The sequence below is a fragment of the Plecotus auritus genome (genome assembly GCF_963455305.1).
Source record: "Plecotus auritus genome assembly, chromosome: 3".
Classification (NCBI taxonomy): Eukaryota; Metazoa; Chordata; class Mammalia; order Chiroptera; family Vespertilionidae; genus Plecotus; species Plecotus auritus.
In genome coordinates this window covers 129426508-129442637 of record NC_137772.1, presented here as the reverse complement: position 1 = coordinate 129442637, position 16130 = coordinate 129426508, and the positions used below count along the sequence as shown (strand labels likewise).

Genomic DNA, 16130 nt, shown 5'->3' with positions numbered 1-16130 from the left:
ACACAAAATCAGATCCTTTAAAACAGTTATGCACATGACATGCAATATTAAATTTATACATTCGATCCCAGGATGTGATTGATTGGAGGAAAAAAGTTGGACTAGGCATGTTTGGTAAAGGAACCACAAGTTATATAACCCAGTGGACACACATCTAGTTTGAAGGGCAACTGTAGTGTAATGCAGCATTGGCAGTGGCGCCATTGAGGAGGTGGAACTATTTCACACAAGATAAGGATGGTCCAGCATCAGGACACAGATGCAGGGTTTTATGAACCATTACTATTTCTACCTTTAGGAAAATGATGTTTTTAGTCACAAATCAGATAAAAGGGACAATATGCACAATCTCCAATTAAAATCCTACTGTAGCCTAGACAGTGAGGTCTTAGGACATTAGAAGACTTGAAAACTGTAGCTCTTTCTGGATCCCCCAAAGTTATCTGCTCTCTTCTTCAAACGGGCTCTTCCTCAGGTGTCAGAGTCACCTTCACAACATCAGAGGTTCCACTCTGTCCCAAGAGGAAGGAGCACTAAGGAGGATGTCTTCATTTATTCCATGGAGACCCTTAATCATGGTGGAAATTGTATGCACTCGCCTAAGATTCTTCATCATACTTCCTGCCAGATCTGCCACAGATGGGCCAGTGGCCCAGGGTGTGTAGCCTTTCAGTTTGATCACCTCATAGGCAATTTCAACCACCTGTTTGTGAACTTCTTTCCGCTGTTCCTTATCTGCATCACTGCCTAAATCAGGGTGCAGATCCTTTGGGGAGACACCAGCAACATTCACTCCACTCCACACAGGGACACTAGAATCTCCATGCTCCCCAAGGACACACCCATGACAGCTTAATGGGTGAACTCCCAGCCTCTCCCCCGTTAGGTAATGGAACCAGGCTGAATCCAGATTGCAACCACTTCCAATACAATGGTTTTTGAGAAAGCCACTTATCTTCCAAGCCACATAGGTCAAGTTACTCACTGGATTGGAAACAACAGCAAATTGCAGTTGGGGTGTATTTTACAACATTAGGAATGATGAAGTTAAAGATATTCATCCTGTCCTGGCTACACAGGTAAAGGACAGCTAGACCCTTCACAGGCTTCTTCCCTTAGCTGATTTGAATCTATATCCTTTTCCTGTAATAAATCATGATAATAACACCCCCTCCCCATAATAAACCTCATAATAAAGATGTTCACGTTATGCTGGACCAAATTAAGACGGCATTCTCCCTCGTGTTGACGTGCCCCAGCTGTGGTAATAACCAGCTTGGAGTTTGCAGTCTCACTGTAGTCTCTGTCAGAGACAGTTTTTGGAGTTCTAAGGAAAAGGCTGCCATGCTGGAGACGCATCATCTCTCCCTTCAGTTTGTCTTCCATGACATCAACAAGAGCAAGTTTATCTGCCACGTCCTTCATTAAGATACTGATGGCTCAGGCCATCCAACAGCACCAGCCCAACGACTGTAATCTTATTCTGGGGGCTTCGTTCTTCTATAAGAAGACTCACAGTCAGCTGCTCCTTGAGCGTTGCCGCACTGGACTTAGAAACAAAAGAAATTGGAGTGCATGGCAGGTGGGCGTCGGTGGCACATAGTGTTGGATTCCGACCTGGTGGTAGCTGCTCTGGTGCCCTCTTTCTGTCCCCCACCCCCCAAAACTGTAGCACATATTTGGTATTTTGTTAGCAATGGTCTTTTGTGGTAAATTTCCTCAGTCTTTGTTTTGAATTGTTTCTCCCCTCCACCCACCTCACCTTCAGTGATGGCATAGTCAGATACATAATTCTGTTAGCAAATACCTTCCTTCAGTAATTTGAAGATATTCCATTATCTTCTGAACTCTACTGTTGCTGATGAGAAATCTTCTGTAAGTCAAAATCAATATTCTGATTTTTAAAAAGATGTTCTTTTTGTTGTTTGCATTATGCCATTTTACAAAGTCGTGTTAATACATAGATTTAAAAAAAATCTTGCTTGAGACTTGGTGGGATACTTCAATCTAAGGATTCATATTGTTCACCAGTTCTGGAAAATTCTTAGTCATTTAAAAATATTGCCTCTCCATCATTCTTTCTATTTTATTCTTCTCGAACCCTGTTATTAAACTATGTACTGGTCTTTCTCATTTTACCCTTTTTCTTAAATGCCTTTTCTTAGCCTGTATTTCATTATTTTTCTTTGCTACATTCTGGGTAATGTCTTCAGCTCTATCTTCCTATTCAGCATTTTTTCTTCATTTGTATCTAATCTTCTATTTAAACTTTAAATGCTTTTATTTTCAATGACTATTTTATTTCTAAAAGTTATATTTTGTTCTTTTTAAATTCGTTTTCTTTAATAATGTATTTGTTCCCTTTTCTATTCCATATTTTAGATGGTTAATAATTTTAAATATATATGTATATATATTTATAATACTTATAGTCTATTTTAGATAGTTTTATCTGTTTCAGCCCTTGAGGAATTATTATTCTGTTTCTTGTTTCTGCTGAGTTTCACTGATGGTGGATCACTTCCTTCTGTGACATAAAATTTTTGAGTGTGAGCCCATCTTCTTTGTGAAATTGTTGTCCATCTAGGTTCTAACCATCCTGAATTCTAGAGGTGTTGCATTTGCCCCCAGTGGGCAATTTTAGTGGCTTCACTGGTCTATAAACAATTTTTAATATTAGCTTCTTGACTTGGAGTGTCCACAGTATACCCATGCTTTAATATTTCATGAGAAAGAATTTTCACACCCAGAATCTTAGACAGAGACAAGTGGAACGTGTATATTGTTGGGCTGACTCATACAAACAGGGAACTTTTTTATTTTTCTACTGTTGCAGCCTTCAGACCTGCTCTGTTGGATTTTCCTTTTTTTTCCCTGTTCACATAACAGGCCTATATTAGCTTTCCACTCACATTCAGTTATTAGAAAAGTCTCATTTCAATAATTAAGACTCATTTTACAAATATTAGAAGTCCATAGGCTACTTCAAGTCTTACCCATGGCTTTCAGATTTATCTGGGGGTAGAGGGTCATGACCTACTTTTTTCTTTCTTCTAGTTCTTCCACTCCTTCCCTACTTCTGCTCTTCTAGAATTAGGAAAGAGGAGAGAAGCTTAATGGAAAAGGGGCTAAAGTCTTTCTCCTTGGTGCTGCTTTGCCTGACATTGGCTGGCCGTCATTCTCTACTATGGTAGCCATCCCAATACTGGCTCTTTCTTTGGGCATCTTTGTGGGCTCTTTTAAGGTCCACTTGGGGTCCTTTATATCTCATAGTTCCATGTTGTGGGTGATGTGGTCTCTGTAAGACTTCTTGTGAATTGCATAGCCTCTTTCTGCTGGGGCAGCCCTCTTGGGTGGAATACTTTCATTGTAGTTTGAATCCAGCGACCTCGCATATCATCAGCTCAGCCCAGTAGAGGCTGCTCTCTTTAGTTAAAAGTTGGAGTTGCAGGCTGTCTTCCATTGTTGCCCTTTTTCTTTGTCCTGTCAGCGCAGCTGATCCAAATCTGGAGAATTTTCCAGGCAGGAAGCAGGCACCAACCTCAGTTTGTGTGTGTCTTCCATATTCTAAATAGCATGGTCAGTGCTTTCCCAAGAATAGTGCTCTGCTCTGGTACTCCAGGGTGGGCATTGGACAGGGGTGGGGGAGCAATGAGAGGCTGGTTTCTCTTTATCCCACCACAGTGTCCAGAGATGTTCCCCTTGGTGCCCACTTCACTTGATTTGGGAGGGGGTTAGGGGAAGCACACACCTCAGCCCACCCCTTACTACCCACCCCAGGATGCCTGTGTTTCTAGTCCTCTTCTTATGTAGACTGGGTCGGGTGCTGGAGGGAGGGATCAAGGACCAGTTTGGCTGCCTGCTATTCCTGGCATCCAGTGCCTCTGTTTTTTGAGGGATACTTCTCACTTATTGCTCTCAGGTTTGGGGCTTCAGCTGGAATTCTGAGATAAGAAAAGTCCCAATCAGCATGTTGTGATCCACATTTTCTTAGCTCTCCTTTGGGCATGTGGGTAGGGGTTTTAGACCCCTTTTTTACTGAGGATCAATAGTTCCAGGTTCTCAGGTTTATGCCAGGGTCTCAGTCAACCCTTTGGTTTTGTGGGGTCCTCTAGCTGTGTCTCCTGTTTTGTTTAGAGGTTAGAACCCCACCCCTGACCTGTGGGCTTCTCAACCTCATCCCCCAGAGCCATCCCAGCTATTAGCTTCCCAACTCATTACTCAGCTTTAAGTTCTCTCTTCCTTCCTGGGGCTCAGCTCATATTGTTCAGCATTTGTTTGCATCATAAAAAGAATGAATTCCCCATTTATTGGTGGCCTAACCTTGGCCTGCCATGTTGCCAGAGCTGGATATTTGCATCTGTGCTGTATAGACCACTAGTAATACTTGTATTTCCATCACAAGGATGTTGTCAGGACACATAAGGTCCTGGGTGTAAACATGCTGTGAAAGTATTGATACATTTACAAGGATGGGATTATTATAAATATACCTCTGTCTGGTTTGTTAAACCATTATCCTTTGAACTGGTCATTTAGTAAAACTGTATTTATAAGGGGAAATGCTCACAAACTGACATGACATGATGATGTCCAATAGTTTACCTCCTTTACCTATCACCTCTGCTTTATGACACCTAATGGTTTCCAGTCTGTCTTTCAGGGTTTACTCATTTAGAGTATTTTAAACTTTCAGAATATTAGTCCATTATTCTTTTTGATATCATTGGACTTAGAAATATATATTAGATATTCATTAAAACTATATTTGGTACATTAGGTATCTGTTAGGTAAATTATTTATATTAGGTTACACCAGGTACAACAGGGTGACTCATTCTCCTTCCTTCACTTAGGGAATCAAAGACAGAACAGACTATCAATCATCAACCAATCAGTCAATGTTAAGTGAGTGCTTACTGTGAGTTTGGCACTGTGATAGCTCCTTGGCAGAGGGCATAAACAAACAACCAATTTTTGACAACTATGTATCAGGTATTAGATACCACACAACACACTCCTAGATGCATTGATGAATGAAATAGCCTGGCATCTGCTCTCCTGGGGCTTACATTGGAGCCACTGGCTGAGCTACATTTGAATTTCTCAGTGGTGGTAACATGGTACATTGTTATAAACACACTTGAGAAATGAATGAATCCTCCGGGGTCTGGAAGTCTTGTTTAGTTTTTTATGGATCTGATACCCTGATCCCATCAAGGACTAAATTTTTATAAAAAGAAACCCTAGGCTAGGAGTTGAATAGCTTTTGGAATAAGGGAGTCAAACAGTGTGTGAAAGATGATGTTGTGGGTTTGCGTTGCTATCTCTGTGCCACTGAAATTTATCTCTGATTGCCGTCTCCCCTTTCTGTACCCTTCCCATTGCAGTGGAGCTTTCTCACATCATCCTAAGGGTCCAAGGCTTTTTGCTTTTACCTTTCCTTCCCTCTGGGAAGGCACACCCACAGATTAAAGGCTCACACCCCTGGCAGAGCTATGCAGCACAGCACAGTCCCTGCTCATCCTGGCAGTCATGGACATACCTTGGGTGGGCTCTATGTCCCTGGAGGCCAACTTCATTGAGTGGGTGGGAGGACAGTGGTTTCTCCAGGAGGAGTAGGGTCACCTGGACCCTGCTCAAAGGGAGGCTAGAATCAACTATTTACATTTTTATATAAATTTATTTTATTTCTTCTCTGAAGTATTTGCATTTTCAGGCTTTTGTCTAATTGTGAAATGAAAGACTTGGTCTTTTCTCCAGGAATTCCAGTCATCAGCAAATAAGTTTAGGAGGGATTAGTAAGACTAAAAACATTCTATGGATGATTTTCCTAAGCTTGTCATTTCAAATTAAATCAGGCAAAAGATACATCTGTTAACTGATGGTCATTGGCACCAATTCAGTGCCAACAGGAATCCCCAGTTTGGGGTGTGGCGAAGAAGGAAACTTTATTAGTAGCACCATTGTGATACAGCACGACCATGAGAACAGCACAGCTGTGAACAGATCAATTGTGTCACAGCTCAATTATGAAACATCATGGCTGTGAAAAAGCACTGTTGTGAGATGGCCCTGCTCTAGCCCAGCCAGGAAGTGCAATCTTCAATCTTTGGTAGAAAGGGAAAGTGTGCTCCCTAAGCCAGAGGTGAGCTGACCTATCTAGACAGAAGCCCCCACCCTTGGACCTTGATTGGTTGGTCCTTATGAAATGAGGAGTCCAAATCCTTGTGGTTTGATTGGTCCAAAAGGCACTGTCCTGATGGTCAGAATGGAGCTTCTCTGATTGGTTGATGAGGATGCGGATGGGAAATATAGCTAGGCAGCTCTGATTTGACAGGGAACACCTCAGTCCTATTGGTTGAAATATAATTTCAGGAACTCCTTTGTTAGGCTCGCTCAGATGGCAGGAACACAAAGCAGTGGCAGGCAGTTCTGTGTGGGAGGCAGGTAGTTCAGTGCTGGCTTCTCCCTGAAGTGTGGTTTGTGTTAGAGCCCCATGTTTAGAAATGATTGCTGGACTCTGTTGTTAAATTTGAGCCCAGTTAACCACCCGGAATCCTTCTTGATAGGTATATTCTTTCTCAGGGTCCACACATCTAAGATGACCAATAAGTTTCAGGTCCTGTGCTGATTCAGGACTGATTATGGAGTGTCTCGTGTTGAAAGGATTCTGAACTATTGCTTAAGCTCAGGGGAAAGAGTGCAGTGGTTGATTAGTGATGTCTTCCATTGACTAGGATGGAGGTAAGGAATGTAAAGCACACCTACTACTTTGACCATTTATTTTTATTTTTATTTATTTTTTTATTGATTTCAGAGAGGAAGGGAGAGGGAGAGAGAGATAGAGACATCAATGATGAGAGAGAATCATTGATTGGCTGCCTCCTGCATGCCCCACACTGGGGTCAAGTCCACAACTCAGGCATGTGCCCTGACTGGGAATCAAACCATGACCTCCTGGTTCATAGGTTGACGCTCAACCACTGAGCCATGCTGGCCAGATGGCCATTTCTTGTAGAGATGGACAGATGCTTAGGTTGTCTTTTACTTAACCAGCTGATTCAATCAATATGTAAACAAACAGCTAATTTAGTGGGGGAAAAATCAGTTGATATGTGTATTTGGTATAATGTAGAAACAAAAAAGAAAAAAACTTAACTCTCTTATAAATTCTGTTTTTCACTTTTTATTCAGCCAGGTTGGTACATCATAGACATATTTTTAAAGTTGAGTTAAATCCAAGAGCTTCTAAATTTCTGATCTAACTTTCCTGAAGGAGTCACTAGATAGTACTTTATAGTTTCATCACACTGTCTTTCTAAATATTTTAAAATATGTTTCACTCTTATTATTTCTTGTTATTCTCACTTGATCCCTGTGAGAGATTTGTTTTTAGTGCATGGATGGGGAAACTGATGCTCAAGATGATTTGACTTGCCACAGGTTGTCATGAGCAGGTGAAGGATTGGCCCTGATCCCTGGCCTTCCTCCTTTTTACCATGAACTTTCTTTGAATCCTTTGGGGTCTCCAGGAAATTTAATTATTGTTGATATCCTCTCTCAGGGGCAGGAGACTATTTTGGCAAGTGACTCAAAATAGCATCTTTGCTCTGCTTAAGAGGTTGCCTTTTCAGCAGCAGGTTGATAAATTAGACCCCACCACTTCGATAAAATACTTAGGGGTTTATAGGATGGAAAATTTTGTTTGGAAATGAAAATAGCCCATAGTCATTCGTACCCTGAAGTTGTCAGATGATACTATCTGAGTCACCCCTCACCATCTTCTGGCACTCGCTGGGGGTTGGGGCTCCCTGAGGTTCACCTAGAGTGGTCTTGGCCATATTTGGCTTTCTAGAGCTTGTTGGCTTTGGAAGTGCCTTTCAACCTGCCAACACCCAAGTGGAGACCCAGATCCGAGTGCATTTAAATGGCCTGGCTGTGGAGAGAGCTCAAGTGGAGACATCCAAGGGATGTGGGGCCATTTAGTTAACATAAATCAGCTCTCTGAGCGTGAGTATCTAATGCATTCCTTTGGTTATAAACAGTTTAGTGTCTTGACAGCCAACATCTTCTCACCCAGGCCCTTCCTAGCACAGACCTCCATTTGGATTTGTTTCTACAATCAGGCACTTCGATGATTGCAAGGCATGGTAAGGAGCCTTTCTGAAGAATTAATAAGCTATTATATATCAGGCCCTTTCTCCTAGAGTGTTTGTGCTCAATGGGTGCAAGCAGACTCTCTCTGCCCTCACTTATTGCTTCCCGTGGGTACTTTGCTAAGTATATTACATAACTATCTCATTTAATCCTCACCTCCAACTCATGAGGTAGGAACTGCTATTAATCCAGTTTACAGAAAAGAAAACTAAGCTTAAGTAATTTGTCTAAGACCACACAGCTAATAAATGGTAGAGCTGGAATTTGAATTTAGCCTGCTTTCTGAGCCCTTGCTTTTAAAAAACCCTGCCATGATTATATTGTTTCCTTTCTAATTTGGATAGTTTGCTGTTGGATTTTTGAGATTTTTCTTGATAGTTTAAATAGCAGTCCCCATGCTGGCAGAACAAGCCTGTGCATCTTCTCAGCCCTCCTCTGGCAGAAGGAAAGTTTGGGTTAGGAATGTGTGTCATCATGGAGGTGGTGTCAGCATGATGGCCTGGTCCCAAACTCCGATTTAGACGAGTGAGAACCAGGGTCCCAGAGTCATGGTTTGCACTCTGCTTCAGGTTTCTCCTGGGAGTGGTTGTGCCGGGGCTTGTGCTTGGCAGGGAATTGTTTTGGTATAAACAGGGATTGGTATATTTAGAAATAATCTCTAGGGATTGTCATATGTGTTTATCTACATGCTCAAGAGATAAGAGTCAGGGAGGTGGATCAATGAGAAAATACTTGGATTGACATCTAGTTGACACAATGGCTCTTTCCCAGGAATACAAGGCAGCCTGATGCATAGGGACAATTTTAGAGTCTTTTTTTTTTTAATCAGTTTGGAATTGTCGCTATCTGCACTGCAGTAAAACAAGACTAGCCTGAGTCTGTCTTTCTTGACTTGGAAAACATCATCACACGGGTTTGCCTTAGTTTTAGTTTTTTCCTAACACATGTCGTGGAACTCTATTTTTTCTCCCCAACCCACCCGCAGATGTAACTTTCTGATTCATTGTTTCATTTAGGGCAGACATTTGTAGAGCAATGTCAAGAGGGGCTGTTTTCACTTTGGATATTACTCATACTTAATGTTCTTGCTTTGAATGTATTCCAAGAGGATACAGTAAATAAAGGAGTATGTATACATCCATGCAGGAGCTCATGGGGGATAAACCACATTTCTTTTCCTCTTTCTTCCCCTCCTCTCCCCTCTCCTCCCTTCTTCTACTATTCCCTCCCCGCTCCTTCCTACCTGCTTTCCTTCCTTCCACTATATATTTTTTTACATCAGGTTTATTGATGCATATTTTACTTATGGTGAGGTTCACCTTTTATGTATACAGTCCCGTAACACAATAGTCAGGCTATAAATCATTTATAAAGATTCCTCATACCTCGTTTATTCAATACTCTCTCCATCCAAGATCTTTGGCAATCACTGATCTGATTTTGCTTCTTTACATTTTGCCTTTTCCAGAATGAATAAGTGATAAGTGGAAATCATGTAGTATATAACTGATGTGAGTGAGTGGCAGGCTAGATTTGGCACATGGGCAAAAGTTTGCCAATCCCTCTTTTAAGGGATAAGCTAGAAATGTATTCTTCTATTTTACATAGCACTTACCCAAGAGAAATAAAAATACATGTCCACATAAGGACCTATATAAGAAAATATATAGTAGCCTGATTCCTAACAGCCTCAAACTGGAAATCACCCAAATGTTCTTCTATTGTGAATGTGGAAACATTGTAGAGCATCCATAGAATGGAGTACCACTCAATAATGAGGAAGGACTGATTTACTCAACAACATGGATATGCCTCTAAACCTTACACTGTGTATATATTATTGATTTCAGAGAGGAAGGGAGAGGGAAAGGGAGAGACAGAAACATCAATGATGAGAGATTTATCGATTGGCTGTCTCCTGCATGCCTTACATTGGGAATGAAGCCTGCATCCTGGGCATGTGCCCCAACTGGAAATCGAACCGTAACCTCCTGGTTCATAGGGGGACACAACCACTGAGCCACACTGGCCGGGCAAACCTTCCAATATATTTTTAATTCAATAGACAAAGCATTTCTCTAAGAGGTAGGAAAGGGTAACAGAGATTATAGCTCTAGTGCCATATATTTTGCAGTCATAAAGTTATTTGCCTCTGGCCTTTCTTCCAAGTTTGATTCATGTTTATTCTAGAGTCAATTACACTGATATTGGGATCATTGCTGATTTTTATAAGATGATTCAATTAAAGTGAACTCCTGCTTTATATAATATGACTTCTTAAGTGGGATATCTGTTAGAAAGGCTTAGGAAACCTGTTCTTGGTACATGCAGCTGCTGTGTCTGAAGGACACAGAGTTGTGCGCTACAGTATGTAGTTTTCACTGAAAGGGGAATCAAAATATGGAGCCTGATTCCTAACAGCCTCCAGTTTGAGGCTGTATATATCAGGCTACTATATATTTTCTTATATGGACATATAAGGTCCTTACATGGACATATATTTTTATTTCACTTGGGTAAATGCTATGTAAAATGGAAGAATACATTTCTAGCTAATCCCTTAAAAGAGGGATTGGCAAACTTTTGCCCATGTGCCAAATCTAGCCTACCACCCATGGGATTGAGGAGAGGGACAGAAGTACTCGCTGGGGAAAGACGACCTATCCTGATTTGGAACAGACTCGGAACTAGGTTTAGGCTATGTGAACTAGCTGAAGTTTAATGTTTTAGCACCGAGGCTGATGGGTGTTCAATAAAACACCAACATGCCAACCACTCAAAGGGTGAATGGACTTAGATTTAGGATGTGTATCTTTTATGATCAATTGGGACATTTAATTTAGGTACAACTAATAGCTGTGTGTGTGTGTGTGTGTGTGTGTGTGTGTTAGGTTGGTGAGAGTTTTGCACATTTTGTTTAAATGTGAACAAATTTAAATTTTGTTTAACCTTCAAGGCAAGTGTTTCATATTGGGGATATATCATATATAAAAGTGATATTGGGGTTCAGGCTTTGCAATTAATTGTAGATATCTCTTTTATTTCACTTTTCTTCTGCCTTTTTCAAGAGAAAGAGGAGATATTTATGTATGGGTAGTCTTAGGTACATAATGTTATATATTACCATTTTTTAAATTTTTATTAAGAGGAAGGAATGTGGTTTTGACTGGAGTGCATTTAGTTGGGGTTTAGAAATAAAAATAGCCATGATTCATTGACTCTCTAGTGTGGGCTAGTTCTTATATCAGGAACTTCATGTGAATTGTGTAATTTAAGTCTCAAAACAGTCCTGTGTCATAGATAATGTGTACTTTTAACTGCACAACAGAGAAAATAGGTTCAAAATAGCTAAGTCCATGATGATGAGAATTATGGCCTCATAAGATTTGGGGGAGCTGGAATGGAGCCATTGCACAAAGCCCAGAACTTTAAAGAGTTTCCTGTTCAAGAAAGGGAGAAAAGCCCTGCTTATTGGTCGGGAAGACAGTAAGGAAGTGTGCTGTCTGTCCTGGGGCTTACTGTCCCACATGTAAGAGAGAAAGACTCTATGTCTGTACCACTCACAGGTATGGAGTTTGACTTCATGCTATGCACCTTTCACAGGAACTTTAGGAGTTAAAAAATGACATTGAAAACTATATTTTGGACATAAACAATGTGGCATATTCTGTTAAGGATGAAATTGTGCCCCGTTCCCCAATTTATGTATTGAAGACTAAGTGATGATATCTGGAGATGGGACCTTTGGGGGATGATTGCGTTTAGATGAGATCATGATGGTGAGCTCTCATGATGGAATTAGTGCCCTTGAAAGAAAGGACCGTGGCCCTTGAAAGAAAAGACCGTGGAGCGATGTGAGGACTTCTGTAAGCCAGGAAGAGAGCTCTTGCCAGAAACCAATCAGGGTGGCTCCTTGATGTTGGACTTCTAGCCTCCAGAATTGTGAGAAAATAAATTTCTTTTGTTTAAGTCACTGAGTCTATTGTATTTTGTTACGGCAGCCCAAGATGACTAAGACATATACAATGGAATGTTATCCAGCCTTAAAAAGATGGAATCCGGCCATATATTCCAACACGGATAAACCTTGAGGACGTTTTACTAAATGAAATAAGCCAGATACAAAGAGTCAAATACTGCATGGTTCCACTTATAGGAGGTACCTAGAGTAGTCAAACCCATAGATGCAAAAAGTAGAGTGGTGATTGCCAGGGGCTGGGGGAGGATGTGGAAGGGTTGTTTATTTGGTATAGAGTTTCAGTCATGCAAGATGCAAAGTCCTGGAGGTCTGCTGCACAGCAGTGTGCATATAGTTGGCACTACTGTACTGTACACTTAAAATGGTTAGGATGGTAACTATTATGTAGGCATTTTTACCACAATAAATAAACCTAGATGGAGAATAATTAATATGCATATGCTCCTCAAAAATAAACACAAACCATGCTAAAGCAGAGTTCTACAGTTCAGGGCCCTCAACACTTTCATTAAACAAGCAATCCTGGCTGAAGAGGAGCTAACAGCAAAAATTATAAACCTCATAACAAAATAAACCTTCATGAGGAAGAGCCAATAGATATAGCAGGCATGACGATTAGTGCCCCAAGAACTAAAGTAACAGGACAACTTGAGGAGACTATAAAATAATTTGTTTAAAAAGTTAAAAGAGATAAAAAAGAAATAGCATAATAAAAGAATAGTACTCTCTAAAAAAGGAAATTTGAAAAAAAGGTCCTAATAGTTCTAGAACTGAAAACCACAGCCATTGAAATAAAGAACTTAATGAGTGGGTGAAACATTAGGTAAGAAAGTAGAAGATAAAATCTGTGATTTGAAGTTAAGACCCAATGAAATTGCCCAGAATTTAGCACTGAGAGGTAAGATATTAAGTCTATGAAAGAGCAATTGAAAAAATTGAAGGACAGAATGAAAAGTTATAGTATTTGTCTAAATAGAGTTTTAGGAAATAGTAGAGAGAATGGTGAAAAAAGCATTATTTTAGAAGATAATGCCAAGAATATCCCAAAATTTAAGAAAGATACTGATTTTTAGATTGTGGCAGCACACTGAGTATTGGTAATTAAAAATATAGCTACAGCAAGACACTCAATGTAGAAAACTGCTGAAATGTTAAATAAAATGAGAAAACCTTAAAAGCAAGCAGGGAGAAAAGACATGATCTGTCTACAAACAGCAGACTTCATCAACCACAATAGACAGTGGACAATGAAATAATATCTTCAAAGTGCTCAGTGAATATTAAACTAGAATTCTATACAAAGCTAGATTGCCATGCAAGAGTTAGGATGAAAAGACATTTTTCATATCTACAAAGACTGAGAGCACTTACCTTTAAAGCAATCTTTCAGCAAGCAACACATTTAATAAAGAACCCTCCCTCCCTCCCTCCCTCCCTCCCTCCCTCCCTCCCTCCCTCCCTCTCTCCCTCCCTCCCTCCCTCCCTCCCTCCCTCCCTTAAAACAGGTTTAAGATTTAGGTGATTTGAAAATAAGAAGGCTTTAAATATTGAACAACAATAAGGTCAAAGATTAGTGATAGGTGGGGGTGGGTGAAAATATCAGGGTTAAGTGCATTCTAAGGTCCTGATATTTTTCAGAGAAATAAGAAAGTATTATTTAAATTATCTCCTAATTTAAAACAAAAAAGAGAAATATCCAGATGTTGATCCTTGGACACCCATCATTATCACTAGAATAACAATGAACATATACTAAATTCTTATTTGTGCCAAGGTATTTCATTTATGTTATTTCATTTGATCTCATAGCAACCACATTAAAATGGTCATGTTCCCATTTTGAGAGGTAAGAAAGGAGGGGGCATATTAACCTTTGTATTCTTGTTACTCACATTAATATATGACAGTAGTATGTGTTCAGGAAATGTGGGTGAGCCAAACCGAGCTGAGGTTAAAATGCAGTCAACAGTTTGCCCATGTCACAATATTAGAAAAGTGATAACATCTCTGTTCTAACTCCAACCTGTCTAACCTTACAGTCCTTGCTTCTCTGTGGTGCTCTGCCCTCATTATTTACTTCTCTGGATAAGTGACTTCCTGTAAACCGATGCCTCACTTTCCCCCTCTCATGCATTCTTTGGTCTCCTGTGTGACATGTCCATTCTGACTTGATGTCCTGGCTTTGTTTTCACCCTGTATCACACAGATGAACAGAGCCTCTTGATCTTTGTTTTGTTTTCACAAGCCTGTCTCTCCCGGTTTCTGTGTGGTACTCAGACAACATTGCTAGCACTGTGTTGCTAGGATATGCAATAATAATCATAGCATTTAGAGCATGTGCCCTCTCTCTTACCCCCTCCCTGCACACACCTGCCTTTACCATCTGTTCAGGATGCCCACTACTGCTGCTTCAGTACCTTGACCCTGTGCCTCACTGTGGATCCCAAACCTTGGATTTCTTTAATCAATGAATTACCAGTGAGAAAACCAGCACCTGGGGTTGCTAAGCTACCCTGGACCCTGTTCTAGTCACACACTACTAGAGAATCTATCTAATCTCAAACTAACTGGTTAAATCTGTGAGATAACGTTGTTGTTGTTTGCCTCTTGGTGTATTTAATCTTGGATTGTACTATTTGGTTTCCTAAATTGCTTTCAGGCTAAAACAGTCAGGTAGTCCCACATCATAGAATGGGGTTGCACATAGAATGAAAGGGGAACTCTGAATGTATTAGGTTCCCATTACTGGCTTCTCACACAGTGTCATCATCCTTTAGAGGATCTTTTTTTTTTTCTTCATTCCTTCCTTTTTCTTTTGGTGCATTTGGATAGACCTAACATCAAATCTGTCTCAGGGGTTTACACTGCCAGAGTTAGCAGGCCTGGTGGACAGATGGTATCTTGAAGGCAAACAAAGGCTCTTGGTTTGCTGCTGATGGAGGCTGTGGGCTCCTCTGATCTCTCTGCTTTTCCCCAAAAAGGCCCTGACTGTAGGTCCCATCAGTACCAGTTGCTGAGGCCCATGTGTTGTTGTTTTGTGGTTAAGACAAAGCATTCCAGATTCCCCAGGGTGGCCAGAGGATCAGGTTATACCTTTCTTAGGGACACATCTTGAGGCAGATGGGAATAGTATCTACCTTGCAGTTGGAGTTGCTGAATTCCTGACTCCACCAGGTCAAATGTGGCCTTGGGAAAGCCTTTGATTCTCAGTTTCTTTAACCGTAAATTCAGGGTTGTAAAGAGAGTTGAGTGAAATGATAACATGAGAAAATGCTTTGTGAACCTTAAAATACAGTAAAATATAAGGCATTATTACTCTTAGTGCTTGGAGAATGGATTGTAGGAGTTAATGGCCCTTGCTGTACCATATTTCAGTGCCAGGAATGACGAAAGCTGTCAATAAATATTGATTAATGATGAGGTAGAGAAGCTGTTGGACTCAGTGTGGAAGCCAGGGCTTTATATATTAAATGCATGCATCCATTCAGTCATTCATTGACCAAATATTTATTGAGTGCCTACTAAATGCCATGCACTGGGAATACAAGTGAACAAGACAAATTGAATCATGATTCATGTTTCCTCACGAAATTAGAAATATATGGTATGTTTTTATCTAGAAAGTTAAGTTTATTTAATACAGGGTGGGACAAAAATAGCTTTACAGTTGTTCATATGGAAAATACAATACTAATACAATAACGAATAATACAAAAATAAACTCTGTTTCGCATACTCACAACTATAAACCTACTTTTGCCCAATCCTGTATAAAGAATTGTCCTTTATGCTGATAATATGCCTGCCATGCTCTTTAGTGTTAAATGTCATATTTTGTGATATGGTAATGATAGTAGATGCTAGTTGATTTTTGAAAATAATTTCACAGAGTAAATTAAAAAGAGGTGTTACTGGTCCTTGCTATCCAAAAGCTTGGGAACTATTGCAGCCCAACCTCCCACACAATGAAGAACTCTCTTTAGCATTCCCG

At 40.3% G+C, this 16130-nt stretch overlaps 2 protein-coding genes across 3 annotated transcripts in view; one reads left to right on the top strand and one right to left on the bottom strand.

The window, feature by feature from the left end:
• The window catches only part of CACNA1C (calcium voltage-gated channel subunit alpha1 C), a gene marked incomplete at both ends in the record, with an annotated part of 717827 nt that overhangs the window by 124397 nt on the left and 577300 nt on the right, over positions 1-16130 (top strand). The gene's annotated exons all lie outside the window — the stretch shown is intronic.
• Positions 491-1425, bottom strand: LOC308243750 (L-lactate dehydrogenase A chain-like; the record flags this gene model as incomplete). The annotated part of the gene is made up of 2 exons (XM_080659514.1): positions 491-984; positions 1296-1425. 2 exons carry the CDS (start codon positions 1423-1425, stop codon positions 491-493), a joined length of 624 nt encoding a protein of 207 aa, XP_080515640.1.